The sequence below is a fragment of the Octopus bimaculoides genome, chromosome 11 (genome assembly GCF_046866305.1).
Source record: "Octopus bimaculoides isolate indiv1 chromosome 11, ASM4686630v1, whole genome shotgun sequence".
In the NCBI taxonomy this organism is placed as follows: domain Eukaryota; kingdom Metazoa; phylum Mollusca; class Cephalopoda; order Octopoda; family Octopodidae; genus Octopus; species Octopus bimaculoides.
The window spans coordinates 24,620,381-24,644,966 of record NC_142938.1 but is presented as its reverse complement, the minus strand read 5'-3'; the positions used below and the strand labels follow the sequence as shown (position 1 = coordinate 24,644,966).

Below are 24,586 nucleotides of genomic sequence, written 5' to 3'. Positions count from 1 at the left end.
CCTGGAAGTGATGGTCTTTACTCCCAACATCTTAAAGATGGCATCTCCCTTATCCACTGGTGACTGGACTTCAACGTTTGGAATGTAACATGCAGTTCATGAACAAATTTGCTCCTGAGAGTTATCTCCCCTATATACATACCCCTGTTATGGTTCATAGCCACGTGTTCTTGAAATAGATGTTTCTGCTTTTAAAAAACGAAATATTCCCAGCTACATTAAACAGATTCTCTTGAACAAACTACATTATGAGGAAAACTGGGTCACATTACATTGTTGATTGGCAAATATTTGAGTTATAAGCCAACGGTTAAATAGGGTAAAATTCTGAAAACAAGGAAACTGGTGATTCACATGAACAGTAATGAGTCTATATGAGAGTTTGGTCAAAATTTCATTGATTGTGAGGAGGAGATAATCTAAATAATGGACCCTTGTTTTTGTTAACAACAGTTAAATGGTTAGTGCATCCCAAAATTTCATTGATTGTGAGGAGGGGATAATCTAAATAATGGACCCTTGTTTTTGTTAACAACAGTTAAATGGTTAGTGCATCCAGATTTTTATAACCAACAACAAATTAGTACTCTCTCTTACTCTTTTACTTGTTTCAGTCATTTGACTGCGGCCATGCTGGAGCACCGCCTTGTAGTCGAGCAAATCGACCCCAGGACTTATTCTTTGGAAGCTTAGTACTTATTCTATCCATCTCTTTTGCCGAACTGCTAAGTTACGGGGACGTAAACACATCACCATTGGTTGTCAAGCAATGCTGGGGGGACAAACACAGACACACAAACATACACACACATATATATATACATATACACGACGGGCTTCTTTCAGTTTCCATCTACCAAATCCACTCACAAGGCTTTGGTCGCCCAAGGCTATAGTAGAAGACACTTGCCCAAGGTGCCACGCAGTGGGAATGAACACGGAACCATGTGGTTGGTAAGCAAGCTACTTACCACACAGCCACTCCTGTGCCTAGTAATATATTTTAATTGTAAACCAATGATAATGTGGTGTATAAAGGTCATAACTTTGTTAATGATATATTCTGTCAAATTCTGCCGAGGTCGACTCTGTCTTTTATTCTTTCGGGGTCGATAAATTAAGTACCAGTTGCATATTAGGGTCGATCTAATCGACTGCCCCCTCCCTCCCCAAAAATTTCGGGTTTTGAGCCTAGAGTAGAAAAGGATATATTCTAACTGTAAACCAAAGATGATACAGAGAGCTTGTTTAGTAAATAGAAAAACACATTGACTCATATAAGAACTCAACAATAAATTTATTGGCCTCTTCTGAAAGACATTTTCTTTCAAAGTTGCTTTTCAACATACATGAAAGAAAACCCCAACATTTTTAGTTCTTTACTTGAGGAACCAAGAGAGTAGCATCGCAGAACAGTGACATATTTGAAGTTATTCTCAATAAAGTTTGAATTGGTAGAAACAATTTTAAAAATTTCAATACAAACATTTACATTAACTTATAATGAATTTTGTCTACACAGAAGACCTATCGTTATCACTAATTACATAAAAATAACAGAAAAAAAAACAGTTCTAAAAATATGATTAGTTATCATAAAAAGTACCCCACTTAAAAAAAAAACTTTAAAAAATGAAATTGCCAGTTACCAAACTGATCACAAGTTTAGGTCAAATTGTATTCCATAAAGAACAACATATTTGGAAATTTCCAGTTCTTTTATGAACCAGTTTTGTCCCCTTTACAGGTATTGATGTAACAATAACAACAAAAATACCTTTGTATTTCATCTTGTAGTTTTTTACCCTCAGATAAAAAAAAAATGATTTAGTTTATTATTGTTTTTAAATAACCAAATTATAGTTTGTTTTTTTAAGAAAATAAATATTTTTTTAGTTAATAAACAGACTGAGATTGTGAGTGTGAAGAGAGAAAGATAAACCAAAAATGTGCCTTGTTTTCTGAGATTTTTTTTTTTTTTTTCTTTCTCACTTAATACATTGCCATAAAATTATCTCCAGAATACAATACTGTCACAACCATTGTGACACCCCTGTTTTGTGAAAAAAAAAAAGTGATGCTTTGCAAAGTTGCAAAACTCTATTCCACCATTTGATAGCAAATGAACTCCCTTAAAGTTAAGGATTGAAAATGTAAAAAAAAACAAAACAAATAAATGAGAATTTCCTTCTTTCCTTAACTTATTTGATTTATTCCTTATTAATAAAACACCCCTCAGATTGATACCAGTCATACCCTGGGTATAATCAATCTACAACGTACTTTTATATATTTCCTTCAGAATGGTAGTATTCTTCCCAGACAACTTTATTGTGGAGACTTGACTGGAAGAGGGGGTAGAGCAAGACAAAAAGGAGTGAAATTTCAAGAAGCTGGCTTAGGGGTTAGTGCTGACGAAGATGATGATGGATTTGGGTTTGTCATGGCTATTCTCGCCTCTTCACAAAGTGCTGACAGTTGAGTGAATCCATGCAGTGTTTTACTATCAAAACCAAACGATTCCACCTGAAATGAAAATGTTTGGAATATCTTATTGTAATATGTGGTTAGGAAAAGTGTGACAGTAATATGGTTAGTAATGTGGTTAGAAAATTGTGTTACAGTAATATGATGGTTAGAATATCATGTAAGTGTAGCATGTAGTCTAGAAAAATGTGACAGTGAGATCATCATCATCATCATCGTTTAACGTCCGCTTCCCATGCTAGCATGGGTTGGACGATTTGACTGAGGGCTGGCAAGCCAGAAAGCTGCACCAGGCTCCAATCTGATCTGGCAGAGTTTCTACAGCTGCTGGATGCCCTTCCTCACGCCAACCACTCCGAAGGATAATTGTATTACAAAGTAAAACGTTGAAGCCTATCTGAAGTGTTTTGGTATCAACACTACAATAGCAGTGAGTCTTACACAATATGGTACAATGGCATCACAGGGCGTTCTGCCTTAACATGTTAAAGGAGCTAAATGAGGTCATTTGACCTGCTAAAAACAACAGCCAATGACTAATGATGACAGAGTGGTGGTGCTGCTGTTGCAGTTGATGTAGTAATTTCATACTGGAATTTGTACAGATGAGAGATATAGTAAACTGAATCAATCTCAGTATATTATTGGTATTTTATCAATGGCACAAGGATAAAAAACAAAATCAACACTATTAAGATTTGAACTCAAAACAAACACCACTAAATATCTGAAAAGGCTCTCAGTCCACCACTTTACTGCTATGATTCCCACAAGCTCAGAGTAATCACTCCAACTGAAGTAAAAACTGCTATTTGACTGGGTTAATATTAATGGTGTAATAAGGGGAGGCTTCACCCTACCATGATGCAATCATGAAAGGCTCCAAATGCAAAAACAGAAACTAAAGCCATTTGCATACTGTACCAGAAATACAGGTAAGTACAAACCATAAGTATTATTTTTATTAGTCTGGAGGGAAAGCATTACCCATGATTTTTTACAAGGTCTCGAAGATTGGTGGGAAGAAGAGAGGAATGTATCCTCAAACCTGACATCTGACCAAAATGCTCACAATAAGGCAGACTTTGTTAAAGGCACTTTAAGTGCAAGGTGGTGATGTTTAACTGAGTAACTGGTTATATCTATGACAAATTTAAGACTTGACAGAATTTCAATTCAGAATGCAAAGTCCTGGAATAAATTAAGAAAGGTACCTGGTTCCATCAGTAAACTGCTCTGGGTTGATGCTTTTTTTTTTTATATACTGCATTTGTTTCAGTTAATTTTGAAAATTATGAAGAATTTAGTAAATTGACTTTGTCATAATTAAGCTGATGTTTGGGACATAATGTGAAATTTTAGTGGAATGTTTTAATTTAGGTAACATTAAAAAAAAAGGAACAAAGAACAGTCTCAGGTAGTTTGATATCAAAAAGGTTAAACAGATGGCAGAACAATCTTCACAAGGGATTTGGTTAATAACCAGATCCATTTTACACATTATAACAGTTAAGATTAATTTCTTTTGAATGGGTACAAGGCCAAACATTTAGGGAAAATAATGAGGTTCATTAAATTATTCTGTATTTTATGGCATTTTATATCATTGTCCCTAGAGAAATTAGAGGATGAGTTAACTGTGACAAGAGTTGAACTCCTAACTGAGAAGTATACATATAACCCAATACACTGCTGTCACAGCCAGTTCTCACATCCAAACAATAATGATTTCTCATATCAGCACAACACCACCAATTTGCAGAAGGGGCTTTAGTTAATTGTTTTTTGTTTAATATATAAAGCAGGGAAGGCAGCATTCATTGCCTTTTTTATGGCTTCTGAGACTGATACCACAACTCCTGATTTGCTGCAGTAGGAAGCAATGCATCAAGGTAGCCTCCTCAGACTGGGAGTTTGGTCTAAATTCTTGCAATATACACGGTTCCACTAAAGTTACCCAAGTGATGGTGTTGAAACAGACAAATGTTTAAATCTAGCATGAAGTAAACAATTAGTCTTTTTTTATTTTGTTACCTCTTCATTCAACCATAGAGGGATCAAAATCAAGACTTAAACGTCCATCCTACCCCCACCCAATAAAACAACAACAACAAAAAGTAAAATTTACCTGTTGTGCATAGTGTTCAATGTCGATGATCAACTGCTGACGAATCTTGTCATCATCTGTCATACCTGGGAGACCAGTGCTCACACCTGTCCCACGAGCTTTCTTTAATCGCTTCAGGCTGTCTTCCATTTTCTTCACTGACGTCAACACATCTGATGTTGATGTGTAATACCTACAGGGAAAATTAATTACCAAGAAGTATTCAGTTAGTAACATCATTTGATGATGAATATGGATGAGAAATAGCTATAGAGCAGGGGCTCTAAACCATTTTTTATCTATGGACCCTTTGATTACTATTTTATTCTGGTAGATCCCCATAGCCATTCGATGTTTAAAAACTAGCTTTATAGAAACTTGTGTAGGTTGAACTATGGAAAATGCTAGAGAAAGAAACCTAGCTGTTTCTTGCAGTACATACCAATACATACATCTAAAGCAAAATTTTTTCAGGGGCCCTAAAAATACTATTGTGGATCTCCAATTTACTATTTTGTTGCATGGACCCCCAAAAATCTTATATGGACCGCAGTTGAGAATCACTGCTATAGAGGAATAATCAAGCAATTTTGATAACATGGTATCACCTTCAGTTTCACTGTGCAGCACTTAGAGCAAATTATTTCTCCTAGAGCCATGAACCAACCTGTTGCATGCATATATGTTATCATCATCATTTTAACATCCATATTTCCATGCTTGCATGGTTCATACATAATCACTGAGGCAGGTTTTCTATGGCTTGATGCCCTTCCTAAGCAAGATAACATTTCCCCATGGCCAGACAAAGGATGCTGCTTTTATGATGATAACATTCATTTGTAATCATTGCATGATATCAAGACGAAGAGACACACATACATGCATGTGCACACACACACACACACACACACACGAATCCAATTCACATCAATCTTGCAGTCAGAGGCACACAGAGTTAAGCTTTGAGCTACAAGTGAGGAAACATTACCAAAATCTGAGTAATAATGGTTGCTTTTGATCAGGTACAAAGTTAATTTTTATAAAGCAGAGGCACAACATAGTAGTGTTTTCTACTGTAACCCCAGGCCAAATAAACTTTGTAATAGATTTGTTAGAAAGAAGTTGATCTTATAAACGTGTGTGTTTCTCTCCTTGTATTGACATCACATGATAGTTGTAAATAAGTGTCACTGTCATACAAGCAATGTCATTCATTTCCTATCTTCTATGTAAACATGCCTGGCTATGGATGGATATGAGGGAACAGGTGACAGCTGGCAACAGGATAGGCATCTGACCACAGAAAATCTGCCTTGATGAATTCTATTTGACCCATGTAAGCATGGGAAAATAGATATTAATATGATGAGGATTATAATGATGAAGATATTCTAACTCTGGAGCAAGATCCTGAATTTTGTTAGGAGAATACAGCCAATAAAATCAAGTCCAGCACTTGACTAGTGTTTATTTCATCTTCTTTTTTTCATTTATTTTATTTTATCTTTGTCAGACAAATGGAAGCCACAGTAAAATAATAATAATTTTTTTCCAGGGGTTGTTGAAATAAACATAATTAATATCATCTTTTTGAGTTTGTAGTCATTCATTATTGAAGATCACCAAGCTCAAATTGGCATATATGCCTGCTCTGGTTTTGCCTGGTCTTTGGGGTCTAGAAGTGATTTATAAGGCTTTTCTGGTTCAGGAATCCTTTACTATGTATAAAATATGTATAGGAAGGTGCAGCACTTAGGATGCTTTGTGGAGTGAATGAAATAGTGACATAAAAGGTTTGATGCAACTGACTACATGCCAACTTTACATATGTGTGGTAATGTTCCTATGTATTATATAATCATCGTCATTTTTATGAAATAAATGGAATTGATCCAATCAAACATATAACTGCTTTCCTTTGTACAAGAAAATGACTTTTTGCTTGAGAAATTAATCAATAAATAAGATCATACTTGAGAAAACAATATTGAGTATAAGGAGAAAGTAATGAACAGCAAATGAACTATTAAAACAAAGAAATTTAACATACTGTTGAGCAAGATTCTCCAAGACTTGCTTAGCTATGGCTTGCTTCCTGCTTTCACTTAGTATAGCTTTATGTTCACTAAAAAACATGTTGAGTGGCTTAAACAAACCAGTGGTGTATGAAGATGTTTTGGTCGGGACCTAGAAAGGTAAGAAAATTTTTTTAAATTTAAAAAGTAGATGTCTTTTAATCACTTGGAGTAGTTGCATTAACAGGATATTGCAACAACTAGCCCTGATTCAATGGTTGAAATCAATGTCATTTATACCATATTGTGTCCATAGCCAAAAAACTGAGGCAACCAGCTGAGAATTTGATGGTTTATATCAATATCACTTATATTGTGTCCATAACCAAGAAACTTAACAATAATAACTAGTTCTGCAGTAATTCATCTCTGATCACTCTAGCAAACATCATGGTTCAATTTCTGTCCTCCTATCTTAAGAGTATTTTTTAGCTAGGATTTTATTAGTGTTAACTCATTATTCCATAACCAGTATTAATGTTTTATTCATAAATCCATGTACTACCCATTCATAAGAGAGATGACTGAATGTATAACAATTAATCTCAGACTGGCAAGTAGACAAAGTCTCAAATATATCTCTCATCACTGTGTTTTTAAGTATATCTTTCTGCATGGTGTTGTTTAGATTTTAAGACCAAGGTTACTAGTCTTAACTCTTCTTTTCATGACAAAACTCACTGTCCTCTAAATCCATCATAACAGATCACTCTTTGACAAAATCCTTATCTCTGTGATTTTATTATCATAAAAATACTTCCTTAGATTATTTCAGTGTCACAGCTCTCTACACTGTTCTATAGATTTTAACATCATTGATAGATTACAACCTAAAGAAATAAGGAATTTTTATACAGTTAATTAAAAAGTTAAAAAGTCACATTATGAGGAGCCTTCGTTAACCAAGGACTCACTGTATCATACCAATAAAAAATAAACTTCCTTTACCTCTCTGTTTGTCCGCCGAAACAAACGAGGAATATCTGCCACTTGCTTCAGGTGAACACTACACTGACAGGTTAATTCTTGAATAACGGAGTTTTGAAACTTTGGCACGTTACACAACACATTTGTCTGAGAGTCATTAAATGCATCTGCAAGACAAAACAGAAGTCAGGATGATCAGGTACAAAATCTAAAGACAGTTTTTAAAGGTTACAAACAAAAGTCAAATTAAAAGTGTCCTTCTCTCCCTTCCACACTCATTTATTACCAGATGCAAAGACAAAGTACACAAATATATGGTGATTCTACAAGTACCTTTAGTATTTCAAGGATTTATAAAAATCCTTTTCTTTCTCTTATTGTTACAATTTACTTTTCATATATTTTTGATATTATCTGCTGCTGGTGTCAGTGTGTTTTGTATATTTAGAAAAATGTCCAAATTAAAGGATGAAAAATGTTCATTATTTTAAAAGTGATACTATATTGTATGTAGTATGCATATATATATAAATATATACACACAGACATGCAGGAAGTAAATAGACACCTTTAATTTTCAAAATCTTTTATTTAATATGCAAAGCAAACAATTGAAATGCAATCGATAAGTAGGACTACATACTTTGGTATTTAGTTTGCAGTTTTTAATTAAGAAACTCTTTTTGGCATTGAACTGATGAGCTTTGTGATTGTCTCTTGTGGAATTTCTGCCCACTTTTCATGCAACAATCGAAGCAATTCATCTTTAGATTTAGGTTTCTGTTGAGTTTTTGGTATAGCTCTATCTAGTATGTTCCAAAGATTTTCAATTGGGCTCAGGTCAGGAGATTAGCTCAGCCAAGGAAGCTTTTTGATCCCATTTTCAGTCAGCCATTGTTGATTCCTTTTCGCTGTGTGGCATGGAGCCCCATCTTCCATGAATAAAAACTCATTTTTCATTATGTCATCATGTGAATACATCAGAAGTAGTCCTTGCTTAAGTATTTCAATGTATTTTTCAGAGTTTATGGTTCCAACACATTCGATCAGCTCAGAACGACCATTGCTGGTGACAGCTCCCCATACCATTACAGAGATACAGCCATGTTTCACAGTTGGTTGGAGTCGTTTCAAATCGAATTCTTGATTAGGAAGCCTCCAGACCCAAACATGTCCACTGTCTGAAAATAATGCAAATCTGGATCCATCTGAGAAAATCACTCGATCCCAAAATAAACAGGATTTTTCTGGCATCTCGTTAGCCCATTTCTTTCTTTTCATGATATTAATTGGTTGAAGGAGAGGTTTTCTTCTAGCTTCTCGTCCACAATACCCAAGCTTATGCAGATATGTAACACACGTTCTTGGACTAACTGCTAGCTGTTTTGCAATGTCAGAAGCCTTCGAACAGGGTTCGTTTTCCACAGTTCTCTTTAAACAGCGAAGCTTCCTTTCTGAGGGCCCAGGTTGGCCGGGACAAGAATCTGTTGATTCTTTTCCTTGGTTTTTGAATTGCACTATAATTCTATTAACAGTAGCAAGAGGAATTTGAAGATTTTTGGCAATTTTTCGCTAGCTAAGACCAGCCTCAGATTGCCCAACAATACAACCTCTTGGAAAATCTGACAGTTCTGCTGAATTTTTTGTGCATGGCATGGTTACTCTTCACAAATGTAAAATATAATGGCACCTGGGAAGAAAAAGAATAATTACATTGTAAATTCTATACTGCTGAAAACATATTAAGACACTTAGATCAGAAATTTTGAAAATTCAAGGTGTCGATTTACTTCCTGCATGTCTATGTATGTGTGTGTGTGTGTATGTATATATATATATACTCTTTACTCTTTTATTTGTTTCAGTCATTTGACTGCGGCCATGCTGGAGCACCGCCTTTAGTCGAGCAAATCGACCCCAGGACTTATTCTTTGTAAGCCTAGTACTTATTCTATCGGTCTCTTTTCACCGAACCACTAAGTTACGGAGACATAAACACACCAGCATCGGTTGTGAAGCGATGGTGGGGGGACAAACACAGACACACATATATATATATACATATATATATATATATATATATATACATATATACGACACGCTTCTTTCAGTTTCCGTCTACCAAATCCACTCACAAGGCTTTGGTCGGCCCAAGGCTATAATAGAAGACACTTGCCCAAGATACCACGCAGTGGGATTGAAACCTGGAACCATGTGGTTGGTAAGCAAGCTACTTACCACACAGCCACTCCTACGCTTATATAGATTTATATATGTAAGGGTGTGGATTCTACCAATCCACAGCCTGTGAGTTCTACTAATCTACTGCCTAGTATATCAATATATTGATAACAGATACTATACCAGAGGACATAAATATTTACTCTCATTTAATAATCATTAACTGTACTGAGTTATACATTTACCTTTTATTAAATCTATATTTTGATACCCAATGGATTCCAATTTTGGTCTGATATCTTTCTCAAACATAGGGAAAATCTGAAAGGATAACATAAGTAAAACTGTATAAGATTATAAATAACAAAATTTATGAATTAGGTTCACTTATGTATGAAGGGCAATGTTGTAGATCAGCATATCATGGCCACTGAATGCAGAATGTGTGTGTGGGCTGAATATAAATGAGGCAAGCTTGCTCTACTGGACTGTAAACTTAATGTGTATGAATGATGGAACACAAATGAGGATAAGAGAAATCAGATGTAATGTGCAAAAGAGAAGACTGAGGTAGTATGGATCTGTGTAGAGCAGGGGTTTTCAAACTTTTTGACTTGCGGACCCCTTTATATTTCAGGCTTTACCTTAGGGACCCCCTTATAAACGCTTATGAAATTTATACATAAATATCTGCTTAAAATAACATATATTTTTGCATTTATTTATTTAACAGCATTTAACAAATAGGTTTATTGTCAATTAAAAGATTTCGATTAAAAAACATATATAAAATCAAATTGCCCATAAAAAGTATTTGCTGTCCACGGACCACAGTTTGAAAACCCCTGGTGTAGAGAATGACAGTTGGATAAAGAAATGCCATATGATCTTAATAAAGAAACCTGTGAAAGAAGAAAAAGTGCATGAAAAACATAGGAAGAAGTAGTGGATGCTGATCTGAAGATGCTGAACATCAGAAAGGACATTTTAAAGTGGTGGTGGTGGTGGTGGTGGCGGTGATGGTTGGTAATGGTGGTGACGGGGATAATAATGGTGATAAATAAAATTCTTTACTCGTTCTGAAGTTTTCTCAGCATCAGCTAAGAGGCAAAGTATTTGCCCCAGTGTTATAGGTTCTGACTCATTGGAGGTCAATGTTTGGTTGTTCTGTTCCAAACCATTCTGTTTAGTGTTCGAACTAGAGTTATTATTACTAGCTGGTGTTGAAGCCCTTTCATTCTTGAGAAGATTTGTGTTACTGGCTCTCTGGTTCTGAAAATATGTAAAAAAAAAAAAAAAAAAAAAAAAAGGAAAGAAAAGAAATATATTGAAGAATTTTTCTACAGAGTGAATTGATATATAAACATAATAAAATACACCCAGAGTATTTAGAGTTCAATTAACAATATATTGTCAAACTCCAATCCATCATTACAATACAGCAAACCCTGGTGCACGTATGCACAAAATCAGCAAAAAAGATAGTCAATAGTAACAAATTTAGAATAAATAGCAGAAAAACATAAATTTCACCAACACAGCTGTAGAACACAAATTATGAATTATATGTGAAATTTATGCTTTTCTGCTTTTTAGTATAAATATTTAAAAATTTATAAATCATCATCATCATCGTTTAACGTCCCCCTTTCATGCTAGCATGGGTTGGACGATTTGACTGAGGACTGGTGGACCAGATGGCTACACCAGGCTCCAATCTGATTCGGCAGAGTTTCTACAGCTGGATGCCCTTCCTAACGCCAACCACTCCGAGAGTGTAGTGGGTGCTTTTACGTGCCACCGGCATGAAGGCCAGTCAGGCGGTACTGGCAACGGCCACGCTCGAAATGGTGTATTTTACGTGCCACCTGCACAGAAGCCAGTCCAGTGGCACTGGCAATGATCTCGCTCGAATGTCTTTTCACGTGCCACTGGCACAAGTGCCAGGAAGGTGACGTTGGTAACGATCATGCTCAAATGGTGCTATTTACGTGCATGAATAATAATATTGATTTCTTTTTACTGGTGGGGTGGTCATGATTGGAACATCTTTGAATATAGCTCTGCTAGATCAGGACTGACTAACAACAAATAATAATTTCTTTTTGACTCAGTACACAACCAATATATGTGGCTCCTGTGCAGGTGACACGTAAAATACACCATTTTGAGCGTGGCCGTTGCCAGTACCGCCTGACTAGCCTTCATGCCGGTGGCACGTAAAAGCACCTACTACACTCTCTGAGTGGTTGGCGTTAGGAAGGGCATCCAGCTGTAGAAACTCTGCCAAATCAGATTGGAGCCTGGTGTAGCCATCTGGTTCACCAGTCCTCAGTCAAATCGTCCAGCCCATGCTAGCATGGAAAGCGGACGTTAAACGACGATGATGATGATGATGAAAGATGGTACATAAGATAAAGTAGTCCCAGATATATTATGTCTGCGATGGTCACAGCTGGAACAACTTTGATCATAGGTTTTGCTGGATCAGGCTGAGCAGGGTCTAAACAACATTGTCACAGGAATAAAAATGCAATGTTGACCCTAGCAAAAAAAGACAGAAATAAATACTACAAGATATTTAACCCAACTCATCACACTATATATATATATCTATGTGTGTGAGTGTCATTGTGTCTGTGTTTATCCCCCACCACCACCACCACTTGACAACCAGTGTTGGTGTGTTTATGTCCCTGTAACTTTACAGTTCAGTAAAAAAAGACAGATAGAATAAGTACCAGGATTAAAAAGGAAATAAGTACTGGGGTCAACTAGTTTGACTAAAAATTACTCAAGGTGGTGTCCCAGCATGGCCATAGCCCAATAACTGAAACAAGTAAAAGATAAAAAAAAAAAGCTATTTATTTATAGGTGCAGGAGTGGCTATGTGGTAAGTAGCTTGCTTACCAGCCACATGGTCTCGGGTTCAGTCCCACTGCGTGGCACCTTGGGCAAGTGTCTTCTACTATAGCCTCAGGCCGACCAAAGCCTTGTGAGTGGATTTGGTAGACAGAAACTGAAAGAAGCCCATCGTATATCTATATATATAAAAATGAGAATGTGTGTCTGTCTGTGTGAATCCCTAAAACTCGAGAACTACGCAACCAATTTCATTCAAATTTTACACATGCTTTACTTAGGGTTCCAGTTGTGTTTTAGTCAAAAAAAATTATTAACTTCTTGCAGAGTTCGAGCACACGGCAACATAATATCTCCTCCACTATTTAAGTATTACGTGTCAAAAGTGAAACAAAAACACTCATGTCAAATACTTTCACTTTAAAAATGAAACTATTCCACTAACTGAAACAATCACATTTCGATACTGTAGTGACAGATACTTTCACAGAGAGAGAAAGAGAGAGACAGAAAGAAAGAGAGAGAGAGATGTATATGTATACATATACATGTATATGTACACCATTTCAATACTGTAATGACAGATACTTTCAGAGAGAGAGAGAGAGAGAAAGAGAGAGAGAGAAAGATAGAGAGAGAGAGAGAGAGATGTATATGTATACATATAGATGTACACGTATATGTATATATATATAGATCTATACATACATGTATATGTATACATATGTGTAGATGTATACATATATATATATAGATGTACATGTAATATGTACACATATATACATATATACATGCATACAGATATCTATACATATATACACCCATCACATACACATGCACACAAACACACACATTAGTCATTTGTTTTCTTATCCAAAACTATGTCAAAAGTACTGAATGGATCTTTATGAAATTTGGAAATTATATTTTTTGCATAACGGCCATAACTCCCATGAAAATTCATATATTTTTGATGTTGATGAAATTTTAACCCGAACATAACAGATGAGCATTATTTAGAAAATGATGTCACACGTTATCGAGGCTACCATTCTTTCTGGATGTGCAAAAGGGGATGACGTCTTTATTCCAAGAATTCCTCTTACTCCATCAGGAGCAGACATTCCTTTTACATTCAGAAGACTACAATTCCCCCTTCGTGTGACTTTTGCCATGTCCATAAACAAATATCAGGGTCAAACACTGTCTGTAGCTGGTCTTCTCTTGGAAGAGCCCTGCTTCTCACATGGACAACTGTATGTTGGCTGCTCAAGAGTGGGCAGCAACAAAAAACCTATTTGTATATGCTCCACAAGGGAAAACAAGGAACATAGTTTACAATGAGGTGTTATAATCACAACAGCAAGAAAGTATGTACATGATCACCTTCTTTTACGAAACTTCATTGACTTTCATATATTTATATTGATATACATATATATACGTGTGTTTGGGTGCGTGTGTGTATATACATCTCTATATATAAAGATGATGCGTAGTCTAGACGGCGTTTTTAGATTTCATTATTCGCTTTAACCCGGGCAACGCCGGGTATTTCTGCTAGTATGTATATATATATATATATGTATGTGTGTGTATATGTTTGTGTGTCTGTGTTTGTCCCTCCAACATCGCTTGACAACCGATGCTGGTGTATTTAGGTCCCTGTAACTTAGCGGTTCGGCAAAAGAGACCGATAGAATAAGTACTAGGCTTACAAAGAATAAGTCCTGGGGTCGATTTGATTCGATTAAAGGCGGTGCTCCAGCATGGCCGCAGTCAAATGATTGAAACAAGTAAAAGAGTAAAGAGAGATACATATTATACACAAACCTCTTTTTGGTAAATTTCCTCAATCCAAGAACTGTAACGTGACAACAGCTGAAGATTCAGTTTGAGGAATCTGTGCATTAATGTAGGCAGATAGACATCTGGCTGCCAACAATGGCAGATTGACTCCCACAAATGGAAACTAGCATGGAGATACATATCGCTTCCATCTGAAAAACAAGGAACAAAGCTAAAATTCTCAGTAATGGACATAAATAAATGTGTAAGACAATTACATGAATATGTATGTATGTATGTATGTATACATATATATATATATATATACTGTGACAAGTCTTCATTAAAGACCTGTGATATGCAGGACACTGATTGGGAGAACAATGCCTGTCATCGCCACGGATGGAGGAAGCAGGTTAAGGAGGGGATCGACATTTTTGAGAGAGCACGTATCCAGCGTGAAGAACTTAAGCGAGCTGCACAAAAGCGCACAGCTCATATAGTGAATGGGGAAAGCTTAGTCTGCAATGTTTGCAGCCATGTATGCTTGTCAAGAGCAGTGCTCATTAGCCACCAACAGAGCCACAAATGCAAAATATAAGTTAGTCCTAGAGCGCACAATGTTCCTGAAGGTCGGCAATGGTCTTCCTCGGTCACGAATGGACGGCCATCATATATATATACTAAATATGTGGAAAATCGGTGTGTGTTTGTTTGTGGTGTTGTTAGCTAACTCCTCCTACATCGTTTTATTGATTTTGATGAAACACATTTATAAAGAGGTCTTACAGCTGTTTCTGGGATATTTTATATATCCCTCCATGAGACAGTGCGAGAAAATGGTTAAGCAATAGTTATTATAGAGAAGATATGAAATATAGAGTGAAGTGGAAGAAGGAAAACAGATGTAAGATACGTAAGGATATTGGATCTGCAGTTCCATTATTTGAGCAGAATGGTGTATATATAAGTTTCCTGTACCTTGTGTGTGGGTTCCAATGTTGCTTATAACTGGTCATTCCAAGCATAGAGTGTTGTAAAAGGTGTTAGTTAATGGAGGGGTTTTTTGAAGTGACTTAAAAGCTGGGAATGTATTTGTAAGGTCAAATTGAAAACAGGAAGAGAGAAGAAAAAAAGGAAAAAAGGAAGAGAGAAAAAAAAAAGGAAAAAAGGAAGAGAGAAAAAAAATTGGGGAGAGAGATAATAAAGAAATGAAGAGACGTGGTCAGTCAGGATAATATGATAGAAGGAAGAGAGAGATGAGGGTGAGAGAGAGAGAAAGAGATGAGAGGGTAAAGAGTAAAGGAGTGTGAGGTATGTTGTGATAGAGCCTAAGTGAAGAGCAGACAGAGTGGGGTAAGGATAGTAAAATGGTGGAATAAAGAATTTGGGAATATAGGTTAGGTTGCTTAAATGGACAGGTCAGTGATGAGTAGTAGAAGAATGTATATTTGTGGAGATGTATACACATGTATATATTCAAACATGTATATAGACATTTACACACATCAACACATAGATACACATGCAAAACTCTTGTATGTTATATGCATTCACGTATATACATGCTCATTTGTATCTAATTTTTGTATATCTTTTAAATTCATTTATGGTAATGTTAAGTGTATGCAAATAAAGCTCCTATTTCATTAAGCTGGCTACTGTCTAATGATACTGACTAATGGGTCAGTTTTTTGGGGTCGCATCATGGTTATACCAATATTATTATTATTATATACATGCACACACACAAACATGCATTTAGGATATATGCTCAGAAACATACTTATATAAAACATATACACAAACATACATAACACACAACAGCTTCACAATGCTGTACTACCAGCCAATACTCTCTCTTTTGGGGTCACCTCTACTGTCACCCCACACCTACATTTACATCATCACCCACCCTTACCTTCATTCTACTGACTCTGCTCCCAAATATCATGCCCTTTCCACCATCTCACCCACTGTGCTACTCTTTTTCCTATCCGCTTCCTAGATTACCTGAATAAATGTATATCTTTTATCTTGTACTTGTTTCACTCATTAGACCGCAGCCATGCTGTCTACTTACTATGACTTTTGGTTTTTGCTAGGTTAACTCTAAAGCCCTTTGATTCTAGACCTTACTTCCATACCTGGAACTTCTTCTCCAGTTCAAATAGTGATTCAGCTATAAGAGCAAGGTCATCAGCAGAGAGGAACTCCCAGGAGCAGCCTGTCTTGAATTCCTCTGTTATTACTTGGAGGACTATGATGAACAAGAAGGGGCTGAGCACCAATCCTTGGTGAACCTCTACTTGTACCCTGAATTCTTTGTTGTACTTGTTGCCCACCCTCACCTTACTGGTAGCATCCTTGAACAAGGCTTGTGCAGCTCTCACCAACCACTCATCTATCCCTAGTTTCCATATCGACCACCAGATAACAGATCGGGGAACTCTGTCAAAAGCTTTCTCCATGTCAACGAAAGCCAGGTACAGAATTTTATCCTTGGCTAGGTATTTCTCCTGCAGTTACCTTACCAGAAATATAGCATCAGTGGTGCTTCTATCTGGCACAAACCCAAACTGCATCTCATCTAGACTAACTCTCTCCCTAATTAGTTGGGCTATGACTCTCTCCGCAACTTTCATCACCTGATTCAACAATTTGATACCTCTGTAATTATTTCCATCTAAGGCATTACCTTTACTTTTGTAGCAGTTGACTATGGTGCTGCTACACTAGTCATTGGGTATGACTCCTTTGTGAACCACCTGATTTACAATACAGGTGACTAGACCATAACCTACACCACCAGATATTTTAAGCATGTCAGCAGTGATTCTTGATGGGCCAGGGGCTTTCCGTGTCTTCATATCCCTAATTGCTTTATCTACCAGGGTACTGTCAATTCGGATAGCTGGTCCCTCAGTGGGTCAACATTTGGCAGACTCTCCTTCTCCCATTCATTCTCTACATTCAGCAGTCTTTCATAATGGCATATCCAAGCCTGTTTCTTTGTAGACTGATTCAAAGAACGCATGGCGCAGCATCTTTTGTTGGATCTCCCAAGACTGATAGATGAAAGAGGAGAAGGAAGCACACTCACATGTAGACATTTAAAAATAAGTAGCAAATTTATATGAACAAAATCAGAAACATGCACACATAGAAACATCTAATAAGGAATCCTTGGTGGATAGATGTGTTTTCTTTTCAACTACGTGTCTTGAACATTCAACTAGTAGCAAATCATAATTCAACGATGTTATGTGCCACTCTACATAGCATTCATCCCTAATTCTAGCCAGTTCAAATTTAAAACTTCAAAACCTTCATAAATACTGTAAAATTCAGGAGTCACCCAACCACCTAACAGTGTGTTAATAATGACATACCTGGAGCATTATTTAACCCAGACAAAAGTGAATTCTCAAAAGCTCCGGCTATTTCTTGAAACCTGCAAGAAAAAAGATAAAAAGTAAGTATAGAGATTACTTCAAAATTAAAATTTTAAAAATTTCTATAAAAAACTACTTTTCACCATCACTACTGTTATTATGTCCACAACCAGCAAAATGACTATTACACAACCATCACTAGAGTAATTACTACATGTACAACAGCACAACAATTATTATAATACACTAACTCTATAGACCATAACAACGTTACATGTCTATCTAACATGTAAAACTTTGTTTGCCTATGAAACAAATGTTATAGTGAATAAATAATAACAAAAAATTTCATTACTTACCTGATTTGGAAATAGACAGGTAAACTCCAGCGAGACATGAAAACTTGGTAGCTAGAATGTTCTCTTAACCGCCTCACACTTGCCTGTGAACCACACTGCTGCTCAAACTTACTCATGAAGTCCATGCTGATTGTGTATTTCTGTGAAGGAAATAAAATTTCAATGAATTAAAAGCTAAAATTTGGATGAAATTGCAGCCATTTTAAAAAGGAACTTGTTATTTTCACAGAATTTTTATTTAGTTATGTATTTTTTTAAATTTTATTTTAATCTACAAGCTCTACTTCCAATGAAAGGCAGGCTCAAAAGAAAAATCAACAAATATTATTGCCAGAAATATGGCAGAAAGTAATCCAAAGGCCTAATCTTCAGCAAGCAACTGCATTGCTTTCATTATGAATAATACTAAAGAGGGGTGAATTGAATCATTAGAGCATCAGACAAAATGCCTTGTGGTATTTATTCTGGCTCTTACATTCTGAGCTCAAATCTCACCCAAGTGAACTGTGCTTTACAACCTTCAAGAGTCAATGAATTAGGCTCCAGATCAACTAGAGTGTAATCAGGTACATTAGTGTATGCACAGATAGATTGGAGTTCAAAAGGGTAGAATGATGAACCAACAGCTCTGTGTAACAAAAAAAAACAAAAAAAAAAAAACATGGATAAACCCACAAGGGAACCTCTATGTCGTAAGTAGATTTTCTAAAAATAGCAATCAGAAACTTCTCAAATCACATCATAATATCTCAAAAAATTACATTGAATAATATTACTCAAGATATATAATGTTTGAAAATAAGACAAGGCAGCCATGGTTAGCAAACCTCTAACCAAAGTTCTACTTGGTCAGGGCTGATCTGAAGTTAAATAACAAGAAAGACTGAGTAGGAAATGATAATGTAATAAACATGTACTAACCTCATGAAATAGGTTTGGATTTCCCGGAGCAAATATGGAAGGAGTTCTTGCCTCTATATTACATACTATCTCAGGCAACACAGAATTCACAATAAAGTCATAACCCCGAACAACATCTCCACTGCAATAATACAACAGAACATGAAGCTTCTAATGAATTATAATTAGTTGAAGACAGAGATATTAACCTTTCTGTTGAAATATAATGACACACACACATACAAAAAAAAAAGGGGGAACTATTGTTTTTAAATCAAGAAATCTTTTATTAATTATACTTCTTAATTTTATTTTAGAAATTTACATGACAGGAGCAAGAGCAATAAGTTAACTATTCCATGACAGGGCAAATGATATAAGAAGATTGCTTCACATCTATGTCGTCCCAATTTGCACCAATGCACTGTTCTGTAATTCAGAACACCTCACACCTTTGATGCTGTCATTACAAAACACTGGAAAACTTCTACCTTTCAGTTTATCTCCTTACAAAGTAAACCAGAACACCTGATTTTTCTTCGAGCTAATCTAATATTTGTCCTTATTCCCTATATCCTTCCATTCTATCCAGGCATGTCTCTTAGCTTTCCAGTTTTTTTCTATTGTACATATAACATTCCACCTAGCTTGAACCTTGCTCCATCCACAGATTCATAAACAGCCATGAGATCTCTCAGCTTCAGTATCTTCCTCCTACCAATTACGTTGTGTCCCCGAGTCCTTGTTTTCACTCTTCATCAAGAAAAAACTTTAGTAATTACAACCAGCTGTCTATCCTATTTCCTGATCAAAATCCTTCTTCATTACTTGTACCATATCCATAGCCTCCATGTACATGTGTCTGTTAAAGTCACCAACAATGATAATACAGTCACCATCAACTATTAGTAAGGTTATATACAAAGGAACGCCATAGAACAGTTATTTTGCTCATTTTCCAGTCCTGACTATAAATCAGTGTTGCTGTTGTGTTCTCCATGAACTAGTCTAAGCTTGAATATTCTGTCACCTAATCTGACTACTTCAACTATTTAGTAATTATCAATGCATTTCTCTGCCAACAACATGTCTACTCACCCACTCCAGTGCTATCATCCATCTAGGGGAATTAATTCTTAACTATCTAACACCTGAAGAGGTTCAAATAAACTGCAGGATATCACACCTGTGTAATGATACAGAATAAAAGGTGGAGCGGGGGGGGGGGGGGGAAATAAGAAGGTAGTAACAAATCGTTTCTGTTCAAGATGAAAAGCTTCACTGAAATCTCAAGAACCGAAAGCATATCAGAATGTTAATGAGTAACATAGAATATTTTTGCATCAATGTCATACCTGAGGGAAGTGGGAGCAGGATACCAAAGCCATAATAAAACTTAAGTATCTGTTGGATTATATATTTATTTCTTTACTGCCCACAAGGGGCCACACACAGAGGGGACAAACAAGGACAGACAAACGGATTAAGTCGATTATATCGACCCCAGTGCGTAACTGGTACTTAATTTATCGACCCCGAAAGGATGAAAGGCAAAGTTGACCTCGGCGGAATTTGAACTCAGAACGTAACAGCAGAAGAAATACCGCTAAGCATTTCGCCCGACGTGCTAACGTTTCTGCCAGCTCGCCGCCTTGGATTATATATTGTCTTAATATTCATCTGGTAATTTGATATATAATTAATTATAATATGCAAATCTTCACAAAGACCTTAAATCAACATGGCTGATTGACTAAACAAGGCAATACCTTAACACTCACTAAATCCTGTGAATTTAATACATTACAAAGCATATTTTCACACAGGCGAACAAGAGGGCCCATATGTTGTCTCTCTACATGCTAGAAATAACAACCAGATCTCCATCAAATTACACCCAGGGACATATTAGATGATGTAGCCCAAAATACTTAAAGTCAGAGATTACAGGATAGTCAAGGCTGGAATGTGATTGATCATAGGTTTGGTCAATCTGGGTTAACTTGGAGCTAAATGACATTAACATGATGGATTTAAATACAAATTGTCTTACACTTACCTTGTACTAGAAGAAGTGATGTCTTTTAAAATATGACAATGTTTTGGAACAAATTCTAGAATTTTAATATACATTCCCTTAAGTCCCTGGTGGCTAGTTCGGAGAAAGTCTTCAGTGATAACCTAACAAATGAAACAGATGAGATTTAAGACATTTGTACATGATTGAATGTGTGTCTGTGTGTGTTATAATGGTCAATCGGTAGAGTCATTACATTATCATATCCAAAATTGAAACTAAGAGTAAGCACTCAATACATATAACAGAGTAAAATAAATATTCATTGTAGTATAGTAGTTGCAATTAACAAATGAATCTATGGCTTAAAGTATAATTTCTTTTACTGCAGACACAAAAGTTTCATCATACATAGAGCAAGTAAGTTAACTACAATTATCACACACACACACACACACACACATGCAAACATACTTAAGACTTACTTCCTCCATAAATGGTCTGGCAACATGCTTCCGGAATAATGCCTCAGCATCTTTTATTTTGTCAATCAAGGCATATGTTCGTAGACATTGTCGAAGAATATCAACATTGTTGTTGTCCAAACCTTCCAAGAAAGAACCTTCCAAACTATACTGTAGCGTACTGGTAATACTAGCGATTCTCTGAAAAATAAAAGAATGTTTCAAAGACAAAAATAAACACATTATTATTATTATTATTATTATTATTATTATTATTATTATTATTATTATCATTATTATTATTGAGTGAGAGAGCAGTGCATGCCATCAAAGTGACACTGGGGTAAAATATACGAAGCCCATTTCAGGTCGAGTAGCCCATCCCACTCAAAAGGTCCCTGAATAAGGTTTGTTTAAGGATGTTGAGCAAAACACCAATGTTTCCAAAGGTGAATTATTCAAACCCCAAAGAATTCCTCTCTACACATGGTTATGATGCTCCCCTACTACTTCTGCTCGTGATCAGAGATGCACATATCGTCAGCCACTAAGGGACATGCTCAACTGGTTAAGGTCAAACAACTGACAAGCAAATCTGTGGTATTGAGCAGAATATTTGCTGTAGCCAATCTTTTATACCAAGACAAAACAATGTACATGATAACACTTCCAATCAATTAAGATCAGAAGCCATGAGAGCCACTGCCTGGTACTTATCATTATCATTATTATTATTAACCCTTTCATTACCATATTTCTTTTGAAATACATTTCTTCTAATTCAATTAATTTTGAAAATAATGAAGAATTTAGTGAAATAACTATGTCATTATTAAGCTGGTGTCTGGAACATAAATTAACATGAAATTTTAATTTAGATCACTTTAAACTGGAAGTTTGTATCAAGGAGCTAGAGGTTGGTTTCAAGTGGGCTGGTATCAAAAAGGGCCAAATAATTCTTTCTAGATAGTGAAGTAGCAGAAACAGCAGAATGTTGGACCAAAAACAATATAATATTTATTCCAACCCATAATATTCCAACTTCAAATCTTGCTTGAACTAACTTTGCTTTTCATGTGTCTGGGGCTGATAAATTAATTACTGTCTGTGTATTGTGGCCAATTATTGTTTTCTTTTTCTGAACAACTTAAAAACCAATGCTTATTTATATGACTCAACCTTTCAGATGTTGTGTCTGCAGACATACATCATTCAACAACTGTCAATCGCTAAACAACTAGGCAGGTACCAGATGTGTATGACATATAAGCCCACATTAATTATATTGAATTTGGAAGGATAAAAAGCAATGTTGACCATGGCACAATTTACACTCAGCATGTAAATGATTATATCTAAATGGAATGGGTAGACCCGGGAAGATGTGGCACAAAGTGGTGAGAAAGGATCTTCAGAAACTAAGCCTCATTGAGGAAATGACAAGGGATTAGGAGATGTGGTGATAAGACATGTCAAGCTGAGTAAAATTGCTGTCTTCCAGACATACAGGCTTTCTTTTCAGGTGCCAGTGCCACTTAAAAGGCACTTGTACCAGTGGCACATGAAAAGCACCCAGTGCACTCTGTTACATGGTTAGCATTAGGAAGGGCATCCAGCCATAGAAACCATGCCTCAACAGACAGCTGGAGTCTATACAGCTCCCTGCTAGCCAGCTCCATGTCAAATCATCCAACCCATGCCAGTATGGAAAGTGGACGTTAAATGATGATGATGATGATGATGATGATGATGATGACTGATTTCAAATTTTGACACAAGGTCAGCAAGTTTGGGGGAAGGAGGCTAATCAACTACATCAACCCCAGTACTCAACTGGTACTTATTTTTCAAGCCCAAAAGGATGAAAGGTAAAGTCATAACATATTTTATCCACTTTCCTCACAACCTACAGCTTTGGTCAATTCAACTGACTAAATGACATATTTCCGGCCTTGTGTTTATGAGAAATCAATATTATCATTGATGACTATAGGAAGAATTATTGTTATAGACTATAGATTTATGTTATATCATCATCATCGTTTAACGTCCGCTTTCCATGCTAGCATGGGTTGGACGATTTGACTGAGGACTGGTGAAACCCGATGGCTACACCAGGCTGCAATCTGATTTGGCAGAGTTTCTACAGCTGGATGCCCTTCCTAACGCCAACCACTCCGAGAGCGTAGTGGGTGCTTTTACGTGTCACCGGCACAAAGGCCAGTAGGGTAGATTATAAATATCTGAATAACAAGAAAACACTTCAAAGTTTCACCCTGGTTTCAATATTGGTTTCAAATTTCAGCACATGGCCAGTAAGTTGGGGGAAGGCTTAAGTCGATTACGTGAGTCCAAAAAACAAGGGAGTAATTAAGTATAAGAATTGAATTATTAGTTGACATTTACATTACCAATTTTATTTTTACTTACAGGTTTTACTTCTTCAACCAAAGGAAGACCTCGACTTTTTGTGACATAAAACTGAAGTTTGTTAAACTCTGTAGCCACTCGTTCAATCAACTGACCATTCAGTCTAGAATTTAAAAGAAAAAAAACAAACAAAAGTTACCTTGGGCAAGTGTTATCTAATATAGCCCTGGGTCAATCAATGCCTTTGGTAGATAGAAATTGCATGGAAGCCCATTGTGTGCACATGTGTGTGTACATATGTGTATGTGTGTATATAAACTGGCAGTCGGTTGTGATCATAAGGGTTCCAATTGATCCAATTAACAGAACAGCCTGTTCGTGAAATTAACGTGCAAGTGGCTGAGGACTCCATAGACACGCATACTCTTGACATAGTTCCCAGAGAGATTCAGCGCGACACAGAATGTGACAAGGCTTGGTGTTTGAAATACAGGTACTAGACATTTTTGCCAGCTGAGTGAACTGGAGCAACATGGTCACTGGGAATTGAACTCATGAGCCAAATATCCTAACCACTAAGCCATGTGCCTTCACTGTGTATATATATATATATATATATATATATATATATATATATATATATATATATAA

The 24,586-nt window shown here is 36.2% G+C and overlaps 1 protein-coding gene across 1 annotated transcript in view; it reads right to left on the bottom strand.

Annotated features, from left to right (window-relative positions):
* Positions 1-1,278: 1,278 nt before the first annotated feature.
* LOC106867917 (conserved oligomeric Golgi complex subunit 2) overlaps positions 1,279-24,586 on the bottom strand; it is a 37,491-nt gene continuing 14,183 nt past the window's right edge. Inside the window, exons 6-18 of the mRNA XM_089359691.1 lie at positions 23,996-24,098; positions 21,587-21,766; positions 21,144-21,265; positions 19,106-19,226; positions 18,185-18,324; positions 17,823-17,884; positions 14,476-14,642; positions 10,855-11,052; positions 10,026-10,101; positions 7,621-7,766; positions 6,648-6,784; positions 4,616-4,787; positions 1,279-2,526 (exon numbers count right to left, since the gene is read on the bottom strand). Of these exons, the coding sequence (XP_089215817.1) occupies positions 2,386-2,526; positions 4,616-4,787; positions 6,648-6,784; positions 7,621-7,766; positions 10,026-10,101; positions 10,855-11,052; positions 14,476-14,642; positions 17,823-17,884; positions 18,185-18,324; positions 19,106-19,226; positions 21,144-21,265; positions 21,587-21,766; positions 23,996-24,098 (1,765 nt within the window). The 3' untranslated portion in view covers positions 1,279-2,385. The remainder of the gene's footprint in view (positions 2,527-4,615; positions 4,788-6,647; positions 6,785-7,620; positions 7,767-10,025; positions 10,102-10,854; positions 11,053-14,475; positions 14,643-17,822; positions 17,885-18,184; positions 18,325-19,105; positions 19,227-21,143; positions 21,266-21,586; positions 21,767-23,995; positions 24,099-24,586) is intronic.